Raw genomic sequence first — 27,245 nt, 5'->3', positions numbered from 1 at the left:
TGGCTGTGTGTGACTCTCTGAAGAGAATTCCTCAGAGAGGACAAATGAGAGAGATGATGTCTCTCCAGCGAGTCATACACAGCCTACGTCTCTCTCATTCCTGAGGGAGAGGGGTAACGAGGAAGCAGTGCCAACTCGGCTCAAAAGAAAGCATGCCCCCTGTCATCCAGGAAGCTGGATGCGCAACTGAACTGACAGAACATGAATATGGATAGATGGTGAGTGAACTTTGCAAATGGACTGTAGAACTTTACAGGCATGTGGAGGAACCATATGGGGATAGTTGTGCTGCTGTATAATAGCAGTGTTCAAAGATATGTTTAGTTAGTACGGGTGAGCTTATCTGACAGGTTCCCTTTAAAAGGCTTTTCAGGAAACCCTTGTTTTGGAACAGGCTTTTGCTTCCAGCATCGCATCTGTCTTCGTTCACTTACACAATGGATGCTGTGACCACCAACACATCCAGCCCCGGTAGCAGTGTCTGTGAACGGAGGACAGGAGTGACGCTGGAAGAGATAGCAGGGCAAGTATACACTCATTTCATCAATCGTTATTTGACAGAATATCAAATAACGAAAAAATGGAAAGTGACGCAATTTACTTTTTTCAACTGATCCGTTAAAGGCATCCTTTTCTGCAGAAACTACTGAACGCAGGTGTGAACTGGCCCAAGTGTTCTGTTTTACTTTACAAAACTTTTGATAAATCTCCCCCAGAGAATCGTCTGTTTTTAGAATGCATGGCACAAAGACTATAACAAAGTACAGAGTTAGAAGGAATAAGGCTCTGGTCAGATGAGTTTGGTTGCTGTAATGCTCTAACTACCAAAGATGGGACGATATTTGCACTAGCAGAGCCTTAGGGTGATGCCACAGATTGCGTTTTTGGTCCGTTTTTAAGCATGCGTTTTCAGTCCATTTAAAAACGCGAGCGTTTTGAAAACACATCTTTGCCATTTACCATGCGTTTGGCTGCTTACAACCTGTTTATCTATTAAGATAATTGGGAAAAATGGTCAAAAACGGATGTATTTTAAAAAACGCATTCACGTTTTTAATGTGCATGCGCTTTTAAACAGAGTGAAAATTCATGCTTAAAAACGGACCAAAAACGGCATGTGTGGCTTCACCCTTAGACCCAGAGGTGATGAGCCATCATGATCCCCAAATCCAGCTGCACAATATTAATTAAATACACTAGGTCTGGAACATAATCTAACCAAATGTTTATTTTATCCCTAGAAATATCTACAGGCAAGTATGTAACACGTGTGAAATACTTACTAACCCCACAAAGCACCGCCTGTTCTTACCCTTTCTGGCTCATTAACTTATTGCCCACTCCGATCCATGAATCCAGATCTCCTAGTCTACAAAACCTCACTTTTTTGTGTTGAGGCAGATATTTTGTCACCCGTAGAGGGACTTTTTTTTACATAAACCAAGCCACACCTTTTCCCAGGTTATTTCTGGTATTGCATCTCAGCTTCTTTCACATGAACAGAGTTGACTTGCAATACCAGACTCAACCTGAAGACAGATGTGGCACTCTCTTTGTATGTTAGTTAAAATCATCAGTAATTTACTTGGCAAAAACGTTTGCTGATAAACTCTTTGGGGGATATTTATCATAAGCGTATAAAGTAACCCAGCTCCTCTCCCATGCCGGAGACAATGGGGGTCATTTACTAAGGGCCCAAATCGCGTTTTTCCGTCAGGTTTTCCCTGAATTGCCCCGGGGTTTTGGCGCAAGCGATTGGATTGTGGCGCATCGGTGCCGGCGTGCACGCAACGGAAATCGAGGCCCGTGGCCGTACGAAAACTCGACGGATTCGGGAAAACCGCTGCATTTAAAAAAAAAAAAAAGTGTCTGCACCCGGCTGGCTTGGTGAACTTCAGTGCACTCCGACGGAATTCAGCGCAGCAGCGACACCTAGTGGACATCGGGCGAACTACCTTAGTGAATTGCCGTAAGACCCAAGCGCGCCACTGGATCGCGAATGGACCGGGTAAGTAAATCTGCCTGTATCCGGGGGATGGCTCTATTGGTTTACACCTCTATGCCGGGCCTTGCCTATCATAGAATTATCCTGTACAAACCCTGATAAATGTCCCCCTATAAACGTATGGAAATATATGCAGAACAGGGTCACCGGGGGGCAGGGAGAGGAATATGGAGTGGACATAAATTTTGATATTTTTATCTACCACCCAAAGTATCCAATATGTTTCTTTGATGGACCATTTAATGGTTTATAACAAGGGCATAGATTACCTGTAGGGGGGCAGAGGTAACAATCGCTTATCTAAAAAAGCAGGAAAAGTGCTATGAATAGCACACGCAAAGATTTTTCATTGAGGCAGGGAGCTAACGTATTTCACCTTTGGCTTTAAGCAACACCCTTATCACATAGCATGTACAATATATCTCACTGAGAGGCCGTCATACAACTCAATCTGCACGTATTACATCCCATACTATAGCATGCAACTTATCTTTACTAAACAGATTTGGAAGGTGTATCTTAAGTCCCTCCATTTTTAAAAGTCTTCAATGTATGGGGATTATCAGGGGCGTAACTACAGTGGTAGCAGCCATAGAAGCTGCTACGGGGCCCACAATGCCAGTGGGCTTCGCAATCCCACACTCAACAATGGAGAATGTGCGCCATTATATACATATTATGCTGCAAATTGTACAGCATAATATGTATATAACATATATGTGAGGTATATGTTTGTATCTGTGATGTGTATATGCTGGATACAATGAATGGAGAGCCCTGTGATATTTATCATATGTCACTTCAAGTATGAGCAGAATTTTTTTTTTAAAATCCCAATAATCACATTCTATGATTTTTTTTTTAAATACTTACTTTATGCAATAAAATACTAATTAAGTATTTGATACAATAGAAAAACATGAACGTAAGATTTGGTAAGGAAACCAATTACAGAGGTCGGATATTTCATGTAGTTCTTGTAGTTAGCACTACAGGGGGCATTTAGGCCTACTCCTTACATTCAGATCTTCTCCTGATCTTTCAGATTTCAGGGCTGTGGACGGACAACATTGGGGCTCATTTACTAAGGGTCCGCGGACCACGATTCCATCGGGTTTCCCAAATATTTCCATTTTGCGCCGAATTGCCTCGGGTTTTTGGCGCACACGATCGGATTGTGGCGCATCGGCACCGGTTTGCATGCGACAGAAATCGGGGGGCGTGCCGTCGGACAACCTGACGGATTCGGACAAACTGCGGAATTTAAAAACGGAATTGTGTGGCAAGATCAAGCACTCACATGCACCAGGAAGAAGAATAACAACTCCGGCGGATCTCAGTGCGGAAGCGACACATGCAGGATATTGGACGCACAAGCTTAGTGCGAATCCTCGTTGGACAACGCACCGCGGGATCGCAACAGGGCCGGGTAAGTAAATCTGCCCCATTGAGTTTCAGCTCAACAGGGTTCAGGTTTGGAGACTGCTTAAGCCGCTCTACCACCGAAAGTATCCAATACGTTTCTTTGATGGACCACTTTATGGTTTATAACAAGGGAATAGAATACCTGTAGGGAGGCAGAGTTAAAAATGGCATAAGACCCTGGGGCGTCAGATTTCGGGGCTGTGGATGGACAACATTGGGTTTCAGCTCAACAGGGTTCAGGTTTGGAGACTGACGGGACGCTCCAGGACCTTGAAATACTTCTTACAAATCCTCTCCTTAGTTGCCCTAGCTGGGTGTTTTGGGTCATTGTCATACTAGAAGATTGAACCACGACCCATGTTCGATGCTCTTGCTGAGAGAAGGAGGTCTTCAGACAAGGTCTTGGAATACATGGCCCCATCCACCCTATCAATACGGTACAGTCATCCAGTCTCCTTTTGCAGCATACCAACCCTAAAATTATGTTTCTACCCCCATGCTTCACTTTTGGGACTGTGTTCTTGGGAGTTGTACTCACCCTTACAAACACTGTTCGTGGAGTTGATACCAAAAAGTTCTATTTTGGTCTCGTCTGACCAAAAGACCTTCTCCTGTGCCTCCTCTGGATCATACAGATGATCATTGGTGAACTTCAACAAGACCTGAACATGTGGGCTATATCACTGGTCCCTAGTGTCAGGTGACCCACAAGACGTCCTTTGACAAATGTTTCCTGGAATGCCCCTTTAAGCTATTATGAATGACTCCTACATACACATTCATGCTCTGCTCTGCACAGTTGTGTCCATGTATTCAGTTGGATAGAGGAGAGGTCATCAATAATGTTAGGCCTGGAAAATCCCCTGTAATTGAATGTGCATGTCCACCTTTCTTCCTTTTGTTGCTAAATATGTAACACAAAATACATGTTTCCTAGTTATCTCATAATAGGACATACAACAGGACCTTCCCTGTAGGGTTCATGACCTCCCCCTTTGGCGCCACAGAAAACGACCTTCTGTGATCTTTCCTTTTCATAGAGTAGAGTGCAGATGACTTCTATTGGATTTGTGTTCATGTATAGAAATAGATTCAATTAGGAACAGCTATTAACTTTGACATGTAGGCTGAGAAAATCCATCTCCGTATTCATTTTCTATTCTTTTCTCTGTATACATCTTTATATTTGTATAAGTTTTATATGGTCTATGTCAGACAGAGTAGTCAATGTACTACTATCGATTTCATGGGGACAATAAGCATATGAGGTCATATTTCCTTCTAAATGTGACCTGATGTGTGCATTGTCCCCATGAAATCGATAGTACCGGTAGTACATTTTGTTCTGGATGCAGAATATATGGGGTTATCCGGATATGGAGACCAAAGACCTCCCTGCCATAAAAGGCCCCATATACATGAACCAGTGTGATGTGTCCAACTCGCAGTGTGTGCTGTCTTGATTGTCCGGCCCGAACGCTGACAACCAGGACTGAACTGACATGATGGGGCAGATTTACTTACCCGGTCCATTCGCGATCCAGCGGCGCGTTCTCTGCGGTGGATTCGGGTCTTCCGGCGATTCACTAAGGCAGTTCCTCTGACGTCCACCAGGTGTCGCTGCTGCGCTGAAGTCCGCCGGAGTTCACGAACCTATTCCTGGTGCAGGTAAGCGCGTGTCCAGCGACACTTTTTTTAAAAAATGCGTCGGTTTCTCCAAATCCATTGGGTTTTCGTTCGACTACGCCCCCCGATTTACGTCTCGTGCATGCCGGGGGCAATGCGCCACAATCCGATCGCGTGCGCCAAAAACCTGGGGCAATTCAGGAAAAATCGGCGCAAATCGGAAATATTCGGGTAACACGTTGGGAAAACGCAAATCGGGCCCTTAGTAAATTACCCCCGATGAGTACAATTCCAGTTCCACAGCATTCAGTTCAGCACACGCTCGTCTATAACTCAGGGGCCCTGAGAAGACCACAGTTATTTGACTGGGCACAGTTACTTGGCTTCGTAATAGGAAGGGGAAGTATGGTGGCTTAGTGGTTAGCATTACAACCTTGCAGCGCTGGAGACCTGGGTTCAAATCCCAGGGTCAACATCTGCAAAAAGTTTGAATGTCCTCTCCGTGTTTGTGTGGGTGTCCTCCGATTTCCTCCCATTGGGGACAGGGACCGATTTGGCAAGCTCTGTGCAGCGCTGTGTAATCTGTGTGCGATATATAAATAAAGGAATAATTAATAAAGGAATTATTAAGATACTCATTCAGAAGGACACAGGACTGGCACATAGCCCCCCATTCAGATGACAATATTTCAGTCATTATTTACTATCAGTATTCATAAGAGCAGGAGTGGAAAACATAAAAAAGCCTTAAACCTTTCCAGTATATTTTTTGTGGTTTCACTCCTGATTTTGGTTTACAAATACTAAAATACGAAAATACTGATCAGAATACTGCAGTCTGAATATGACCTTGTATAGTAAAATGTGAAAAAATGTATTCTTCTTTAAAGAGACGAACAAAGCTATTTAAATTCCTAAAGGGGTTGTCCGGTGACTACAAGTTAGCCACTAACCTGTGGATAGGGGCTAACTTGTTGTTACCGGAAGACCCCACTAAGAATTTGATGAGACCCCCACACATCACGAGAACGGGGATGAGTTGCATCTCTGATGCACGCCAAAAGAATTGAGTGGCAGATCCGTCATATGCGTTCCCGCTCCTTTCATTGTCTTTGGACTGACGGAGATAGAGTGCGGCACTTGGCTCTCTAGTTAGCATGATACAGATGCATAGATTACCAGGGTTCATGTTCTCTTCATCTAGGGTATGACGGACCCCATTCTCGTTATTTGTTGGGGGCTCCTTCAATTAAGACCCCCACCAATTAGACTCTAGACAACCCCTTTAACCAACTCCGATGACCCCGCCATGTAATCTTTAGAACAAGTAGCTTCATTTGGTTATTTTGACATTGCCGGTGACCCGGTTGAGTAGACCGCAATCTCAGCTTCTTTGGTCATTGTGTAGATGAGAAAGAGTCCACCCATTCTTCTTACAAATGTCTGTGTCTACTAAGTCATGTTATACCTGTTTTGTATCTCCATGATAGGGAAACCTTGGATACTTTGTACAATTGTCTTTATCATGGGTTGGTAACACGATAAGTTAGTTTTCATCCAAGATCATCTTCACTTTTAACTTAACAAAACTTCAAATTTTTTCAAAGCCACCAGAAATTGACCCTACTGGGCCACCTACGGTAAGAATACGAAGCCGCAAGGATGCATTTGTAACAATTGCTTACAAAATTCTTCTTTTTTTTTCTCCTTTTCAACTTTTATAAACTATGGATTTCCTTGCCATGTGTTTTTTTTTACTATTGCATTTGCTTTTTGTTTCATGCATCTTGCCTACCAAACCCCCATTGAATGTGAACTTGCATCCAAACATTGACATTTTGAGCAATTTTTAAAACAAGTTATAAGAAGTTATACTTGGTTCATGAAACGATTGCATGTGGCATGAGCTGGAGAAATGGCATGTGTTAAGGGGAATTAAGGGGTTTGCGGTGTGGTCTGCACTTCTAAATGTGAGATCTCTTAAATTGGTAGAGTACAGAGAATAAAGAGATATAATCTCTCTGAGACTAAATGGTTACTAAATGGTAACAAACTTTGCATAAAACAATAAGTCAATAAGAAACTTAGTAACATTCAATCAGTTATACAGTACATGATATTTCCTCTACTTATCTGCCCCCTGTAATGATATTGATAGTCTCTCCGGAATCCACCTTGCTAGATACACTGTAAGGCTGCATTTACATGAATGAATGCCCACCTGGCCGTAGCAGGGCAGGCATAAGTGAGCCATGCTGATGAGGACGGGAGAACCCCCCTCTCTCCATTGAGAATAATGTTGCATGGCTGTAAATACATCCAAAGATAGAGCATTCTTTTTGAAGCTACAGAATGGTATGGAGTGCGCACGTTGTTCTCACCGGACCGTTCTGTGCAGCTATTGCCATTTTTGGGCGGCGTATGTACAGCCGCAATCTTGTGGCCGTACAAAAGTCCTGCTCGCGTTCGTGTAAATGCAGCCTTACTCATAGAAATATCCGATTATGTAGAAGTTTTTTGGAGAGAGCGGAGGAAGAGAGATAAAGGGATGAAGGATTGTAAACCAAGCACACTTACATGCTGTTGTGCGCCCCCCTCTGGCAGGATCTGCTCTTCTTCTAGCTCCTTATGCCCTCGTTTTTACAAAAAAAAAGGCTTTTAAAATTAAGCAAATAAGCCTGAGGGGCTCCAAGCTCTGTTGTCTGTTAATTATGGACACCTTCCTGCAGGTTTACTGTCCGTCTCCTGCCTCCCAACCAGGCAGTAAGCCTGCACTAAGGTGCAGGCTTATTTGCTTAATTTTAAAAGCCTTTATTTAAGTGTTTTCTTAAGTGTGTATGGTCATAATTCTTCATCCTGGTGGTAGATGTCCTTTAAGCAAGAGAGGAGAGACACGTGCACACACACACAAACAACTTCCATTGACTGGGTTGCTGATGAGTTTTTGCGAGTTCTGTGCAACTTTAAAAAAAAAAAAAAAAATTGGGGAAAACCCACAGGCTCATAAGATGTATCACTCTCTAAGATAAATCAAAGCAGTCCAAAACCCGCCCAAAACAAGGAAAAAAAGTCATAGACAAATATCCAGACTAAATTACCCCCTTAGATTAGCAGAATCATGCAGTGTATGGGAGACATCTTAGTAGCTAGTCTCCCCCCTTAGACAACTAAAAATCAGAGATAGAGTCTGCAGAGTCTTTTTGCAGAATACATGATACAAAGGCCAGAGATAGTATAACTACTCATCAACACATATTGTAGTATTGATTTATACAGAGTTTGTTGTAAGGGTAGCTATGCTCCAGCCATATATGGAGCAAATAAAAAACATTTAAAAAAATCCAGTTTTTCCATTTTTCAGTATAAAAATTACGGTAGTTACCTGTAACTTATGCATGAACCCCATACCTTATACTAAGAATGTTACGTAATATAAGACAATTTACAGTTTGCTGTTTTTTCCATTATAATGATAAATGTGACACAAATGTGGTATTGTGGCCAGAAGATCCTCCAGTAACAGTTCTGTATTCAGTTTCTTTCTAATGAAGCTCTAGAATTGGCTTAGTAAAGCCAGCAACAATTTGGTGAATTTTTTTGGGGAAAATTGCATTCAGTGCAGTCGTTAAGTAGTGGCATCGGAGTCATGATTTTACATAGGATGAATGGCTATGAATCTAGGTTGTCCTTTGGGCAACTTGCACCTGCTCCTTGATATTTTCGATGTTTTGTGTATTGTGTAGCTAATTATAACTAATTGGGTAAAGTTGAAATAAGAGATAAGCAAATCGTTCAAGATTTGACTCTCTAAAGTTTTGCCGACTTTTTCCAAAGATTTAGTACGGGTCTGTATTCAATCAGAACCGATGTTGCTCCAGTTTTCCTGGAAATTGGCATTCAACCAACCTCTAGTCTTCTAGAGCAGAGGACAGATTTTTTTATGACATGGTTCTCTCTCATTTCGTTAATTTTTTTAAATTTTATTTTATTTTTTTTCGAATTTTACATTTTCCAGCTCCCCTGACCTACTGCAGTAGCTGGTCGCCACTTTAAAAAGATTTGTCCAAATCAAACAGAAAGGATTCGGATTCACTTTGCTCTCTGAAAAATAGCAGATCCTTACCAAATCTATGAATAGTTTAGCTCAACTCTAGTTGTAATGGCCGAAACATCAAGGCAGATCAAAAGCAAATGTGTTTCACGACTTTGTAAGATTTAGATAGGATTTAGTTTTCGCCAATTTTCTACAACCTGGGAGATTACTCCTCCAAAGTAGGTTACCCTGATATTACCCCTGGGCAAATTGATCCCATTTTTGACCATATCTGCTTATATGGAGCCCCATTATTGGAAAATATCACAAGAATGGTTGGCACTTTATATTACAGATCTCTCACAATCATTGGTTACCCTGAAATTCAGGTTTTTATTCTCTGCTGTGATCCGTTTTAGCATGTACTTGCCCCAAGCCCAGTAGGACCTTCTGTTCATGAGACCTTGTTGCCTCCGCATCCAGTCTTCTGCATCTTGTTCCCCTTGGTACATTTTTTTTAATATCTATTATTTTTGATTTTTTTAAAGCCAATGCCAACTGAACAAGGCCCCACTGGGGACCCAGCGGTAAGATGAGTGGTCCCGGAATGGTTTGCCGTTACTTTGTATCATTTCCTGCTGGCTTGCCTTTGGTTTGCTGTGTTTTTTCCAAAGGGTCTGAAGTGGGATTTATGGCATTCATTCCATCCTCCGGATTGAGAACTTAGGCTGAGATATGCATGTGTGTGCTCTCACAGCTCAAGTTTGTCTTAGCATGCAGCTTTAGCGTAGCATAGCCGGTGCCTTGGGTGAGCCCTGCGTCTACCAAAATGTAACGCTACGCTTCAGTGAATGGAAAGTCTCAGTAATATAATAGACATTGTTTACCACTCCATCTGCTACAGTACTAGTCACCTACTCTAAATTTACTACAATTGCTCAACATTATTACTATGTGCAGCCACCTCCTGCTCTGTCTCCTTTACTCACATCTGCTCCTTATACCCGTGATTTTCCCAATGCCTTCCAGAGCTCAGAAGACAGCGCCCGCATCTCTATCACCTTCTTCCGTCTATTCAGAGTCATGCGACTCGTGAAACTACTAAGCAGGGGAGAAGGGATCCGAACACTTCTGTGGACATTTATAAAGTCCTTTCAGGTAGGTCATGTGTTTTTATCTGTTTTTATCTCTGGTAAAGACTAGAACAGTTATCGATAGAGATGCTTACAAAAAGGGGCACACTTCTAGTGGGTATTACAGAGATATGAGGGCATAGTGGTATAAGGTGAAGAAGTCATTGGCACTAAGTTGTTAGTTGGCTATGGTGTAATATGCACATTACTGAAATCTCCCCTATCTACTTAATTACACTTAAAGCGAATTTGTCAGCAGGAATGTCACCTTTAGCTTGTGGCAGGTTCCAATAGCATATACTATGCAGATTTTAACATTCTGAATCATTTCAGTACTTTTATAACACTTTATTTCACATTACCTGGCTCCCTGCCAGCAGCGTGTGGTGAGTCCCTCAGATGGAGCAGCTGCAGCCTGTGTGTGCCCTTTTCTCCTCAGGTTATGTGAATTAAACTTATATAAAGTGCTGAAATGATTCAGAATGCTGACAACGGCATTTTTAAAATCAGTCAGTCCTTGTGGTCAAACCCTCAGTAGTAGCTAAAATGGGGCATCCCTGTCCCCCTGGATGCCAGACTATGCCTAGATGCAGTTTGAATAGAGCAGCAGTCAAGCAAGAAAGTTCCTCAAATCCTCCTCCACTTGTTTTTGGCTCCATCAGGGAAGAATTTCTGAGGGAGAAGAACTGCTAAAATCGTAGCGACTGGCCAAAAGTAAATTAGGCCAATTTTGAGAATATTCCAAACCCATTCTAGAAACCTCTGATTTTCTCCTGTGTCCTCCACAGTTTTGAGGTGGAAGGACATGGTGGACTTCCCATTATACTCCCTGTCAGCACATGGATCATATAATGTATGACCAATCTTTTCTTGCAGGCTTTACCCTATGTCGCCCTCCTTATTGCCATGCTGTTTTTCATCTACGCTGTGATTGGCATGCAGGTAATGCTCTTAATGTATATTGATGATCAGCTATAAGAGGTGCCACAACACTACCTTTAGTTTAATGTCACATATTTAAGGTCTAGTCGAAAGCCTTCCTTACGCCCAATTCCCACGAGCTGGTTTGTTCCAAAAACACTCACTCCTAGGCACTCCTAGGATTTATGGGACCAAGTGATCCGTTCAGTTCAGCAGTTGTAGGTTGGGGCTGGTAAATCCCGCATAAGCATTGAGTGAGTTTATGGGCAACAGCCTTACAGTTATATAAGCTCAGCTCCATCATATACATGACCAAAAGAATTAGGTACATGAATTGTAAAAGCCGATCCTTCTGCCCCCCAGAAACTATAACAGTCTGTAATGCTCCAACTTGATCACAGTTGGCACAGGCTGGTTATATGTTGGTTGCCTCTTTATAGTTCAATAAGTTTTTGTACTTAATAATATTACCAGAACAGGGTAGTCACAGAATATGGGATCCAACTCAATACAAAAAAGGGGTAAGGGGTAATGAAAAGAGGAGTGTATAGCCTGTTGCTCAGGAGTGAGGCTGGTCCGACAAACTTGCTCTGAGCACACTGGGATTAAAAGGACTGAACCTAGAATAACTGAACTGAACGGACCATTTGAGTATAGTTGTGTGATTCTAGGTTCAGACTGGTAAATTTTGCAATTATATGCAGCGAGTTTGTCAAACCAAAGAACCTCATTGGCAACTGTCTTTAGAGGAAGAGGAAACACTCTCCCACCTGTGCCCCAAATTGCAGTTCTCGACATTGTCTCCACGTGAGGAGGTGGTGCCACTTAAAAGTCATTTTGGAAAGGCAACTGAGAAATGTACAAATACATTTTTCAGGATTGGAGAAAGAAAAGATTGCCTCTTGGCTACCTTTTAAGGCAGCTCCCTTAATATCAAGCTTAACTTTCAGGAAGCCTAATGACATGATGCGGGTTAAAACCCAAACCAGTATATCTATTCTAAAAGGAAGAGATTCCCAACTGTAGACAGCGCTGTTTGCATGTCTTTGCATCTCTTCAGTACAGTGTAGGGAACTGGTTTAGCATAGTTGGAGACTTTTGAGTAGGTCTTCTTAAGAGCTCTTCTTATGGACACTTTGGCCCCCTTGCAGGCTTGTGGAGACATTGGGGCTCATTTACTAAGGGTCCGTGGACCGCATTTTTGTCGGGTTTCCTGATGATTTCCATGCTGCGCCGCACTTAACAGGAGTTTTTGGCGCACACGATCGGATTTTGACGCATAGGTGCTGGCTTTCACATGACACAAATCTGGGGGCGGGCCGTCGGATGATCCGACGGATTCAGACAACGCGCGGAATTTAACATCGTAAATTGTGTCGCAAGACATGCAATCACATACACCGGGAAGAAGAAGGGCGCACAATGTTGGTGAATCGTGCCGGACTTCATCTTCGTCGGACCTTTCGGATCAGGGATCGAGACAGGACCGGGTACGTAAATGTGCCCCATTATAGCCTTTGATGCTTCTCTAGGGGATTCCGGGAAATATGCAAATAAGTTTTCTTTAAACACTTCAGCCTAAATTCACTGCTAAGCACAATTTCCTTTGGGTTTTAAACTACCTCATTCCTAGTTCACACCAGCATTTAGACTTCTGCTATTAACTTCCTTCACAAAAATTATAACAATAGAAGACTTACTGATCCATCCAAATGTCCATCGATGTCAGTAAGAATTCTAATGGATCCTTTAGTATTCTGTTGTTATAATTTTTTGTGACAGTAGTTAATATAAAAGTCCAAACACAGATGGACTAATCACCCTCTACACAAGAAAAAGTCCTATTATTTCTGCCCAATTCCACAGAATCACCCCATAACATGTGTCTGGGTGTCTCATTCTTCCTGTATACCCCCAATTATGGTGTTCAGCGTAATTGGGATGACTGTTTAGTAAATTGAGTTACTTATTTTCTGGTGGGTGGCAATTGTCACGTGTTATTTTGTTCAACCATTTCTTAAAAGTTTACATCTTTGGTATCTTGCCACCGCAGTGATGCACTCATTGACGCAGGAGCAGGTGAAACTGCAGAATGACGAATTTTGCATAATTAGAATAATTCCCCATTCAGTCAGATTGTTAAACTTTCAGGATTTCAGATTTCCTTACAGGGAAGTCTAGCAGCTTTCACCCCACAAGTCTTAACGTCATTGTGTAAGAACTTTCCCAATAATACATCATTTTTTGGAATTTTTTTTTTTTTATCTTAATGCAAATTAGTTCCTTATGGATGCCAATCATTGTGTAAAGGAGCGGTCATATGGAAAGATGATGTACTGTCTTAGGCTATAATTACACCAACGTATGGGGGACGTATATACAGCCGATATACGCCCCCTATACATCGCAGTGGAGTCACGGCGCCCTACGTGCGGCACCGTACTGCTCCATACCCCGTGGAAAGATAGGACATATCCTATCGTCCGACGGAATTCGGCGCTGTGCGCTGTGTATTCCTATCTAGAGGGGCGGGGTTGAGCAGCGCTCACCACCTCCTCCTCTCCTCGCGCCGCCATGTGCCTGCCATGCTACGGTCCCCCGGGCATCGGCCGTCTGAATGTAACCTAATACAGGCAGTCCCCGGGTTACGTACAGGATAGGTTCTGTAGGTTTGTTCTTAAGTTGAATTTGTATGTAAGTCAGAACTGTATATTTTATAATTGTAAGCCCAGTCAATTTTTTTTTTGGTCTCAATGTGACAATTAACAATAAAGCTTCATTACAGACACCTTTACTAACTTTTATTGCTGTTTATTGTAGTCTAAAGGTAAAGTGCAGTAAATTACCCACATCCTGAGGTCCGTTTGTAACTAGGGGTCGCCTGTAAGTCGGGTGTTCTTAAGTAAGGGGACCGCCTGTATACTATTATGTAATAATAATAAATCTTTCTTTATATGGTGGCAGCGCTGTACAGATCAGAGGGTACACATACAAATAAAATAAGTAATTACTGAGCAATAAGAGAAACAATGAAAGCGAATTGGAGCTTACAATCTCGAACGCATTCCTTTGCCAAAATAAGTATAACTTCAGCACATAAGGGAAAAAACAACAAATACTTACCCTCCTCCGGCTTCCAGTTCCTGCTTTGCTCTGGTCAGCATTTGGCTGGAAGTTTCGGATGGTAACTGGACCTTCCTCCATTGAATGTCCTTGTACCTTGTGATGTCTCTTTGGTTTTCAGAGGAGGCCAATCACTGGAGGTAGTGACCTGTAACTTTCTGGAGAACCAAAGTGAAGCTGGACCCAGGGGCCATAGTTGGGAAAGAATGTGTTCTCCCCTCCACCCCCGGCCCACTGGGGACTTTATGAATCTACAGAAAACTCCTTTAGTCCCAAGTAGTTTAACCTTTTACTAGTTGTTTTTAGAAGTTCTCTTCTTGGGGATGTCTCTATAAAACAAAAAAAATCTGAATTATACATGTTCCTAAATTGTCTCATGCCCATTTCAGTCACCAGAACATATATGTTGTAGCCTCATGAAATCTTTGTCTTGGAATGTACTGTAACAATACTATTGGTGCTATAGTCAGAGGCGCAACTGGAGGGGATGCAGAACGGGCTGTCACACCAGAGTAGGCCTAGAAAGTTAGGGGACATGGATTGTATTGAAATGTTATACCAGTATTGAGTTCCCCTAATATGAGGCGTATTCCCTTTTTTCAGGTTTTTGGTAAAATTGCTATGAGAGATGGCACCCAAATTAATAGGAACAACAACTTTCAGACATTTCCACAGGCGGTTCTGCTGTTATTCAGGTACCTGTAGATTATTAGTGCTTTTATTATATTACATAAATATGTAGCCGTGATTGAATCTTATCATGTGACACCTTGTGTCATCTCCAAAAGGTGTGCCACCGGCGAGGCCTGGCAGGATATCATGCTGGCATGCTTACCAGGAAAGCGCTGCGACCCAGAATCAGATTACAACCCCGGGGAGGAGAACACATGCGGCAGCAATTTTGCAATTGTTTATTTCATCACCTTTTATATGCTGTGTGCGTTCTTGGTAAGTAAAGGGGAGCAAAAGCACTTGCTGAATTGATAACAAGTACTGGGGTCCCATGTACTCCCCAAATTAAGGAAGTGTCTGGTCCCAGATCCATGGCTGCTCCATTTACAGTCCTTCTGGGAGAGTACTGTACTCAGCTATCTCTGCCAGTCCCAGAAAAATTGAATGAAGCAGCTGGTCATACATTTAATTAGGGTACCATGTACTCCCAACCTGGTGACTAGTGGACTAGTGTCCCTGGAGTGCAGCAGGTTACTGGGTATTAATACCCTTCTGTACTGAATCCCTTGTGGCTGGGACATTGCTGAGATCTCATACCGGATCTGCATCATTCACTGTGTAATCACTGACTTATTTCAATACCATCAGATCATCAACCTGTTTGTGGCCGTCATCATGGATAACTTTGACTACCTGACTCGTGATTGGTCCATTCTGGGTCCACATCATCTGGATGAATTTAAAAGAATATGGTCTGAATATGATCCAGAGGCCAAGTCAGTTTCTTTCTCTACTTCATTTATGTGTGCCCTATGTGTGTATTAGAGCTGTGTGAGTATCCACTCCTGGAGGCTATCAATGAGTTAAGTTGCGTCCTGCTATACATTTTCCTATAGTATTGCTTACCAGTCATTGACAATTGGGGTTTTAGAGAGGTGTCTTGTGCAGTTACTTGTCCACTCTCCTTCCAAAAGAAATTGGATTTGAAAAAAAAAGTGACTGTATTTTGCAGAATATAAGACTCACTTAACTATAAGACGCATCTCAGATTTGATAATTAAAATAGGAAAAAATTATTTGACACTATTTAAAAATTCCCTGGTTGTCACACACACAGCTCTTTGCAATAATATGTACACAGACAGCTCTGCTACATTCACACAGAAACAGCTCCGCTACATTTGCTACAGCTCCACTGTGTTTGCGCACAGACAGGTCTGCTGCATGTGCACACAGTGTTGCTACTTTTCGGCACAGACAGCACTGCTACATTTGTGAAAACACAGCTCTGCTGCATTCGCGTGCAGTCAGTTATCTTGCATTCGCGCACAGATACCTTTGCTACATTTATACACAGACCCTCCTCCTTGCCCATTGAAAAATATGGTAACTTTTCAGACACTAGTGTTGCTGGCAGCATATGAGTGATCAAATGATGGCGTATGTGTAGATATATTTGCATATTTCAAAGATTTATCAACTACATGTCAAGAGTAAAAAAGAAAACAAAAATAACTATTTTCTCTAAAAATGTCTTAAATTTTTTAAAAAAAGCCCTGAAATTTGGTAACAATCTCCTGCGAATTAATCACTTAAAGGAAACCTACCACTTGAAGTGGCAGGTATAAGAGGGAAATACCGAGTACCAGCTCAGGGTGAGCTGGTGCCGGAGCTTATTCTTGTTAGTGTTTTAAACCGCAGTATCGCGGTTTAAAACACTTTTTAAACTTTATGGCCGAAGCTGCGTCGGCGCAGGGAGGTACGCGCTCGGCGCACCATGCGCGCGACCGTGCATGCGGCTACATAGGAAGTGAATGAGAGCCGCGGCACGGTCGCGTGCATGGTGCGCCGAGCATGTACCTCCCTGCGCCGAAGCAGCTTCGGCCATAAAGTTTAAAAAGTGTTTTAAACCTCGATACTGCGGTTTAAAACACTAACAAAAATAAGCTCCGGCACCAGCTCACCCTGAGCTGGTACTCGGTATTTCCCTCTTATACCTGCCAGGTTTCCTTTAATCACATTAATTGTGGCGCAGACAGATTTGTGGCGCGTGTCCGTTATAAATGTGGAGCAAACTCCGACTAAGAACTAACTCGCCCCTTTAGGTGCACATTTTTTCTGTCTTGTCGGAGCAGCCCGGATATAAAACTGGCGCAGACACTTTATAAATACGCGTGCAAGCAGTTTGCATGTTCTTTCTAGTACAAAGTCAGACAGAAAACTGGTGCAAATGTCTTAACTGGGTTGTCAAAGACTAACTAGAATAAACGAGGTGTCCGAGGGTGGGCTGCATAAAAAAAATTAACCAGTACTTACCTCGTGGGACACCAGGAGGATGAAGTAAGTACTAGTTTGGGTTTTTTTATGCAACCCACCCCTGGCCACCTTGTTTCTTTTTAGTTAGTCTCGGACAACCTGCTTTTATGAATGTGGGCCTATATGTCCAAATGGGACCAATGAAAAGTTTAACTTACCACAGAAAAAAAAAACAAGCCCTCAGCTTTGTCAACTGAGATATTACAAATATGATGTCTCTGAGAATATTATTTATATTTTTATATTTTTACAAATAGTATAACATAAAATACTTATGATATTGCCGTGAATGTACCGACCCATAGAATAAATTTAACATGGTGTTTATTCTGTGGCATGCAAATAAGAAAAAGAAAAGAAAATGAAAAAAAAAATTATATTTTCTCCATTTCCCTTTAAAAAATGAATACGTTTTTCAATACAATATTTGATCCCCACAATGCAGCCTTAGGGAAAAAAAAAACTACTTATCCCACAAAAAACAAGCTGTCCAGTGGTTAATGAAAATAGCATGCAGAATGGGGGGTGGATATCAGATCATGTGAAGAGTCTGGTTAGTAGGGGGGTTAGCATTGCTGACTGTAGAGATGGATTGTATGAAGGGTCTAATCATTGTACATGATGTAGGGGAAGAATAAAGCATCTGGACGTGGTCACCCTGCTCCGACGCATCCAGCCGCCTCTGGGATTTGGGAAACTCTGCCCACACAGAGTCGCCTGCAAGGTACCATAACACAGCACAGAGATGGGGATCTGAGAATTCTGAATTGGATCTTTTTTTTTTCGAGTGCTATAAATGTCATCGTTATTTTGACGCATCGGCAATTTTTATTAAGGAAAAAAATACTTGTTTTTTTCTAAAATCTACGTTTTGTTATTTCATGGTCACATGTTATGTAAGGAAGACTGATTTATGTACTTTATATGTACTTCTGTCTGATGTCTGTACTGGAATTAGTCCACTGCGAAGAAGATCTGTTACCTAATATTACACATTATACACATAGTAATACATATTTGTGCCCTTCTACAGAGACTGGTTGCAATGAATATGCCACTGAATAGTGACGGGACAGTGATGTTTAATGCCACCTTGTTTGCTCTGGTTAGGACTGCCCTAAAAATCAAAACTGAGGGTATGTTTCTCATATCTATCTATCTATCTATCTATCTATTTATCTATCTATCTATCTTATATCCATCTGTCTATCTATCTATCTATCTATCTTATATCTATCTATTTATCTTATATCTATCTATCTATCCCATATCTATCTATCTCATATCTATCTATCTCCTATCTATCTATCTATCTATCTATCTATCTATCTATCTATCTATCTATCTCATATCTATCTATCTATCTATCTATCTATCTATCTATCTATCTATCTATCTATTTATCTTATATCTATCTATCTATCTATCTATCCCATATCTATCTATCTCATATCTATCTATCTATCTATCTATCTATCTCCTATCTATCTATCTATCCATCTATCTATCTATCTTATATCTATCTATTTATCTTATATCTATCTATCTATCTTATATCTATCTATCTATCTATCTATCAATCTATCTATTTATCTTATATCTATCTATCTATCTATCTATCTATCTATCCCATATCTATCTATCTCATATATATCTATCTATCTATCTATCTATCTATCTATCTATCTCCTATCTATCTATCTATCTATCTATCTATCTCCTATCTATCTATCTATCTATCTATCTATCTTATATCTATCTATTTATCTTATATCTATCTATCTTATATCTATCTATCTATCTCCTATCTATCTATCTATCTATCTCCTATCTATCTATCTATCTATCTATCTATCTATCTATCTATCTATCTATCTTATATCTATCTATTTATCTTATATCTATCTATCTATCTATCTTATATATATCTATTTATCTTATATCTATCTATCTATCTATCTATCTATCTATCTATCTATCTATCTATCTATCCCATATCTATCTATCTCATATCTATCTATCTATCTATCTATCTATCTATCTATCTATCTATCTATCTATCTATCTCCTATCTATCTATCTATCTATTTATCTTATATCTATCTATCTCCTATCTATCTATCTATCTATCTATCTATCTATCTATTTATCTTATATCTATCTATCTATCTCCTATCTATCTATCTATCTATCTATCTATCTATCTATCTATCTATTTATCTTCTATCTATCTATCTATCTATCTATCTATCTTATATCTATCTATTTATCTTATATCTATCTATCTATCTATCTATCTATCTATCTATCTATCTTATATCTATCTATTTATCTTATATCTATCTATCTATCTATCTATCTTATATCTATCTATTTATCTTCTATCTATCTATCTATCTATCTATCTATCCCATATCTATCTATCTCATATCTATCTATCTATCTATCTATCTATCTATCTATCTATCTATCTATTTATCTTCTATCTATCTATCTATCTATCTATCTATCTATCTATGTTATATCTATCTATTTATCTTATATCTATCTATCTATCTATCTATCTTATATCTATCTATTTATCTTATATCTATCTATCTATCTATCTATCTATCTATCTATCAATCTATCTATTTATCTTATATCTATCTATCTATCTATCCCATATCTATCTATCTCATATCTATCTATCTATCTATCTATCTATCTCCTATCTATCTATCTATCTATCTATCTATCTCCTATCTATCTATCTATCTATCTATCTATCTATCTATCTATCTATCTATCTATCTATCTATCTTATATCTATCTATTTATCTTATATCTATCTATCTTATATCTATCTATCTATCTCCTATCTATCTATCTATCTATCTATCTATCTCCTATCTATCTATCTATCTATCTATCTATCTATCTATCTATCTATCTATCTATCTATCTTATATCTATCTATTTATCTTATATCTATCTATCTATCTATCTTATATATATCTATTTATCTTATATCTATCTATCTATCTATCTATCTATCTATCTATCTATCTATCTATCCCATATCTATCTATCTCATATCTATCTATCTATCTATCTATCTATCTATCTATCTATCTATCTCCTATCTATCTATCTATCTATCTCATATCTATCTATCTATCTATCTATCTATCTATCTATCTATCTATCTATCTATTTATCTTATATCTATCTATCTCCTATCTATCTATCTATCTATCTATCTATCTATTTATCTTATATCTATCTATCTATCTCCTATCTATCTATCTATCTATCTATCTATCTATCTATCTATCTATTTATCTTCTATCTATCTATCTATCTATCTATCTTATATCTATCTATTTATCTTATATCTATCTATCTTATATCTATCTATTTATCTTATATCTATCTATCTATCTATCTATCTATCTATCTTATATCTATCTATTTATCTTATATCTATCTATCTATCTATCTATCCCATATCTATCTATCTCATATCTATCTATCTATCTATCTATCTATCTATCTATCTATCTATTTATCTTCTATCTATCTATCTATCTATCTATGTTATATCTATCTATTTATCTTATATCTATCTATCTATCTATCTATCTATCTATCTATCTATCTATCTATCTTATATCTATCTATTTATCTTATATCTATCTATCTATCTATCTATCTATCTATCTATCTTATATCTATCTATCTTATATCTATCTATCTATCTATCTATCCCATATCTATCTATCTCATATCTATCTATCTATCTATCTATCTATCTATCTATCTATTTATCTTCTATCTATCTATCTATCTATCTATCTATCTATCTATCTATCTATCTATCTATCTTATATCTATCTATTTATCTTATATCTATCTATCTATCTATCTATCTATCTATCTATCTATCTTATATCAATCTATTTATCTTATATCTATCTATCTTATATCTATCTATCTATCTCCTATCTATCTATCTATCTATCTATCTATCTCCTATCTATCTATCTATCTATCTATCTATCTCTCTATCTTATATCTATCTATTTATCTTATATCTATCTATCTATCTATCTTATATATATCTATTTATCTTATATCTATCTATCTATCTATCTATCCCATATCTATCTATCTCATATCTATCTATCTATCTATCTATCTCCTATCTATCTATCTATCTATCTATCTATCTCATATCTATCTATCTATCTATCTATCTATCTATCTATTTATCTTATATCTATCTATCTCCTATCTATCTATCTATCTATCTATCTATCTATCTATTTATCTTATATCTATCTATCTATCTCCTATCTATCTATCTATCTATCTATCTATTTATCTTCTATCTATCTATCTATCTATCTATCTATCTATCTATCTATCTATCTTATATCTATCTATTTATCTTATATCTATCTATCTATCTATCTATCTATCTATCTATCTATCTTATATCTATCTATTTATCTTATATCTATCTATCTATCTATCTATCTATCTTATATCTATCTATTTATCTTATATCTATCTATCTATCTATCTATCTATCTATCTATCTATCCCATATCTATCTATCTCATATCTATCTATCTATCTATCTATCTATTTATCTTCTATCTATCTATCTATCTATCTATCTTATATCTATCTATTTATCTTATATCTATCTATCTATCTATCTATCTATCTATCTTATATCTATCTATTTATCTTATATCTATCTATCTATCTATCTATCTATCTTATATCTATCTATTTATCTTATATCTATCTATCTATCTATCTATCCCATATCTATCTATCTCATATCTATCTATCTATCTATCTATTTATCTTCTATCTATCTATCTATCTATCTATCTTATATCTATCTATTTATCTTATATCTATCTATCTATCTATCTATCTATCTATCTATTTATCTTATATCTATCTATCTATCTATCTATCTATCTATCTTATATCTATCTATTTATCTTATATCTATCTATCTATCTATCTATCTATCCCATATCTATCTATCTCATATCTATCTATCTATCTATCTATCTATCTATCTATCTATCTATCTATTTCCTATCTATCTATCTATCTATCTATCTATCTCATATCTATCTATCTATCTATCTATTTATCTTATATCTATCTATCTATCTCCTATCTATCTATCTATCTATCTATCTATCTATCTATCTATCTATTTATCTTATATCTATCTATCTATCTATCTATCTATCTATCTATTTATCTCCTATCTATCTATCTATCTATCTATCTATCTATTTATCTTATATCTATCTATCTATTTATCTTATATCTATCTATCTATCTATCTATCTATCTATCCCATATCTATGTATCTCATATCTATCTATTTATCATATGTCTATCTGTCTATCTATCAGATCATATGTGCAGCTTTGTACTGTACAGTACAAGCGTACATCCATCTCGTATCTGTCTATATATCTCATATCTGTATATCATCTCATGTCTTTCTTGCACAGACATATGTTCCTGCTGTTAAATGACTTGAGGAAGTTCAGTTTGATTTCTGGATGATTCTGCTTTCTTCCAGTGACAGCGCTGCTCCAGTCCATACACTGCTTCTAGTATTGCAGATCCGGCCTATGGACAAGGGTGGCGCTATATCTGAAAGAAAGCAGCAACATTCTACCTTTTTCATACAATCCCTCTATAAGTTGTGATGGACCCTTCCATAAGTGTCTTGTCCTGTCCTGCAGGTAATCTAGAACAAGCCAATGAGGAGCTCAGAGCTGTCATCAAGAAAATCTGGAAGAAGACCAGCATGAAGCTTCTGGACCAAGTGGTGCCCCCTGCAGGCGGTCAGTGTAAAACTTTAAATCCCTGCATTTGTCTAATACTATTGCATTGCACAGCTCACACACCTGTGCCATTGGTGACCTGCTACACTGCCCATTATTTTAGATTAAGTAATACAATACCAAGGCCTTCTTCATATTATAGAACTTTTTAATTGCTGGGACATCATTCTAATGTGATTCAAAATATTGTTTCCTTGCCTCTTATCTCTTCTTATACCTGGACATTTTCAGATCACTTGTGGTTATCCAACACATGGAGCTGGCACCGACATGGCACATCCTTGTAATGCCATAGATACATATCACCAAAAATCTACACTGACACTGAACAATCAAGGAATAATTGTACAGTACAGTGGTCATGTATATGTGATTGGTTAAAAACATGAACAAGGGTGAATTTATTACTTAAGGTGTAACTAAACTTTCTACAAAATCCAATTAGAATGAATAGTACAAATGATAACAGTAAACTTTGTAATATACTTTATTATACAAATCTGTTCCTGTGTCCTTTTTTCCTCCTCCTTATCTTCATGTATTAAGCAGTTTGTGTAAATAATCTTTCAGTCCTGAATCTGTATCTGATGAGAGATAAAGGAACCTGATAAAGTATCTAATGACTGAACTCTTTAGACTGTCCAGGGACTGTCTGTAATCTCCTCAGAGAGCTGATCAAGGGCAATGAGCTCTAGGTATCTAGGAAAGAGTTAATCATTAGCTTCCTTATCTGTCTGAAGTGGGTGGACCTCAGAAGGTTTTCAGATACACTGCTCACTACAGGAGAAAGAGCAGGAAACAAGGCACAGAGAAGCTGCTTTACTTAATGACACATATTATAAAGTTCACTATTATCACCTGCTCTATTTGTTTGCTTCAAAGGTTTAGTTACGCTTTTAAGGAGATAAAAACCTATAGTGAGTAGTGATAGAGTAATATCAAAATCCCTAAGATTAATACATCATCTAGCAGTGCATATTAGTCTGGGATCATCATACTGACCTTAAAGGGGTATTCTCGCCTGGGCATTCACATTCAGTTTGATAAATCTGCTCTATAAAAACATTTATTCATTTAGATGTTGTTAAAAAAAATGTTCCTGTGTGACGATAATTTCCCATAAATGTAGTCATTTTGTCCCTTAGAAACGAGATGGCTTCCTCGGATACGACCACCTCTGCTGAAGGGATTTCACAAATAAAAAAAAAATTTTTGTATATGAAATGTCCAGGAGTTACTGCAGGTCCCACATCCGTCCTGTGGTAATGATCGCTGAATCCAGGAGGTCAGGCAGGACTCAATAGCGCATGTCTGGCCACCGCTGCCAAAATGTGAGGTGGTCGTATCCGAGGAAGCTATCTCGTTTCTAAGGGACAACATGGCTATGTTTATGGGAAATTATCTTCACACAGGAACATTTTTTTTAATAACATCCAACTGAAGAAATGTTTATATAGGGCAGATTAGTGAAACTGAATGTGAATGCCCAGACGAGAATACCCCTTTAATACTTGAAAAGTTTTTGGATTATCATGTTGGAACTGTTCCAACACCTTCGGAGACCATAATAGATATATTCTGTGCACTTATATGATTTATATGACATGATTTATACCTTGAATTCACAATGAATTAAGAAGATCATTTCCCAATACATAGCGGACAGCATAGACTGATAGCTGTGCCCTGGCTTTAGTGATGCCATAATTGGGGAGACTCCATCTAATTGATGATGATGATGGCCTCTCCATACAGCGATAGACACAAGCTGCACACAGTCCTTATAATGTGATATTCCCTACAGTGCATCAGATATTACTGAACATTGTATTTGTTATAGACATTTCTATGTGTGACCTGTTATTTTTTTCTCACTACAGATGTTATTATTGATCAGTGCTGTGATACTTATTGAATATGTTTTGTGCTTTTGTGTGTCTTCTTCACAGTGATCCACAGCTGGGCTGAGTGACAGGGGACATTGGCAGTATAGATTTATCCTCCATAGCCAGTCACATCCGATGGCTGTAAATCCACTTTCTTAATGGAAAATTCTGGCCTTTTTTTTTTTAAAAAAACGTCATCTCCGCTGGAGGTGTATGACAGTATCCACTATTAATTTCACTACTAAAAGTCACCTATTGCATGTTCTGCTAATGGGGGACACTGGATACAGTCAATGCATATGCCTAACACATCAATGTATAAATGTATAGCTGAGACCTATACAGATATAAGCAGAGCCAGACACAGTTTACGTGTGATACAATACAAAGTGACAAACTAAGCTCTGCTACATCACTACAAGTTTTAAAGGGATGTCTCATCACAAAGAGCTCAATGCTGGAAACGGCTGAGCCATGAGCCGCAGATCTGATGGAAACATCAGGGAATACTATAATGGCTTGTCAATCCCTCCTTACAGAGAATGGATTTATGATAACATTCAGTAAAACTCTTTGAGCAGACACCAGACATCTAGATTCTTTATACTATACTACACATGTGCTCCTCGATTTCCGATAATATTGAATGGAGTGGGAGGATGCATGCAAGACCTGCTTCTCCATCACTTATAAGAATGGGACCCTCATTATGCTAATCAGTAGTGAGACCTCTTCCAGACAGATTGTTATCCCTTATCCTGGGGATAGGGGATAACAATAATACCTGGAGCAAACCCTTTAACATTGACAGCTGGGTGTTAGCAGTTGGGGGTGTATTTTCTTGACACCATCTGACTTCATGCAGTCCGTTTTAATGGAGTCAATGGGCCAGATTTATAAGGGCAACCTCCACGCTAAGTGGGCATGAAGGGGGTGCACCCAGCAGGTGAGTGGGCCAGGATAGGGTGGTCATGGCCTGCACCTGCCCTCTAACCATAGCCGAGGCCCATTAAGACTATACGGCATATGGGAATTCTGCGACAGGCCCTGACCTGGCATAGAACTGCCTATGCTGACACAGCAAGCACCACCTAATAGATGTGGCAGGTGCCGGGGAGCGGAAACTACATCATATGTTGCCGCACATAAAGCCAGTGTATGATAAATCTCCCGTAATGTGTTGGGATACACCTCTTTGACATTGGGGAACGTCCAGTTGTCACTTTTTTCATAAAATTTACAGAGGAGTAACAGGAACAGACCAATGCTGAGTTATAACCCAAGACTGAAAGACAGAATTGTGAATTAATTGGAAATCGGGGGTGATAGGAGAGAATGTCGCTAAAAATAACACAGTTTATTCTGAGCCCACAGACAGATGCCGAACGAGAAGAACAGCAGAATATAATAAATTATGCAGGGATTTCCCCGGAGGTTTGCTATTCTACACTGTATGTATCCACATACTGCAGCCACTGATGCGATTGACCCCCTTGTAGGTCCCGAGCATGGAGTGAGGTCTCCCCTGTCACCAGCCCACCTTCCTGGGACTTACGTATCTTCTAAATGTCTGGTGTTTTAAAGGTGCAGAATCCATCTCTCTCACCCTTCATATAACTAGCCGCATGCCTATGAACTAGTCATTTTTTAGCTTATTCTACTTTTGTAGTCTTGAAGCGTCTTTAAGGAATGTTGAGGTGTGGAAGCAACTTTGGGGACCCCCAGTGCCAGTGATGATGGAGGCTGAGCGCTATGAAGGTGACCTTCTCAGTCTCTATAATGAGGAGCATGCCAGCCACTCTGCTCTTCAGCATGACCCAAGGAGCAGTCCTAGCATTGGCACTAGACTAGGGCGGCGACCCACAGACAATGCCGATACGCCACGGCCAAGAAGATCTGATAACCAGCAGACCCAGCCCATCGATACTGCACATTTAAAACCGTTGTTTCTGTCTCTTGTAGTCTCTTTTCAGTCTCTCTAGTCGTTGACCTTCTGCTTGCATGGCATAACGGGACTGCTTTGTTCTTGTTGTAACTACTGTGCTTGAGCTTTTTCTGCAGCCTTTCTTTTCCTTTCAACTATCCTGTAAGAATATTCTGAAGCAATTCTGTTTTAGGGTGGTGGCATGGAACTAGTGTTGCCTCTTGCCAACTGTATTCCCCTCCATTTATTAATATATACACAGATGCATGCTTCAGAATACAGTATCACTGGTAGACGTGCCTGCATGT

General features: G+C 39.1%; 1 protein-coding gene across 33 annotated transcripts in view; it reads left to right on the top strand.

Annotated features, from left to right (window-relative positions):
• Window positions 1–27,245, top strand: part of CACNA1D (calcium voltage-gated channel subunit alpha1 D) — a 260,786-nt gene that overhangs the window by 206,703 nt on the left and 26,838 nt on the right. For 15 of the 33 annotated variants that reach the window (XM_072126691.1, XM_072126697.1, XM_072126674.1 and 12 more), the window contains 10 exons: window positions 6,664–6,696; window positions 9,638–9,676; window positions 10,119–10,247; window positions 11,099–11,164; window positions 14,870–14,961; window positions 15,055–15,214; window positions 15,587–15,714; window positions 17,882–17,978; window positions 18,288–18,390; window positions 23,026–23,127. In XM_072126691.1, coding sequence (XP_071982792.1) covers window positions 6,664–6,696; window positions 9,638–9,676; window positions 10,119–10,247; window positions 11,099–11,164; window positions 14,870–14,961; window positions 15,055–15,214; window positions 15,587–15,714; window positions 17,882–17,978; window positions 18,288–18,390; window positions 23,026–23,127 — 949 coding nt within the window. Of the gene's footprint in view, window positions 1–6,663; window positions 6,697–9,637; window positions 9,677–10,118; window positions 10,248–11,098; window positions 11,165–14,869; window positions 14,962–15,054; window positions 15,215–15,586; window positions 15,715–17,881; window positions 17,979–18,287; window positions 18,391–23,025; window positions 23,128–25,076; window positions 26,673–27,245 lie in introns of those variants that run through there. The other 18 variants (XM_072126701.1, XM_072126700.1, XM_072126696.1 and 15 more) reach the window with 4 other exon arrangements.

This window comes from Engystomops pustulosus, chromosome 10 (genome assembly GCF_040894005.1).
Source record: "Engystomops pustulosus chromosome 10, aEngPut4.maternal, whole genome shotgun sequence".
Classification (NCBI taxonomy): domain Eukaryota; kingdom Metazoa; phylum Chordata; class Amphibia; order Anura; family Leptodactylidae; genus Engystomops; species Engystomops pustulosus.
Note: the sequence above shows the minus strand (reverse complement) of the source record. Positions and strands in the feature narration are given on the sequence as shown.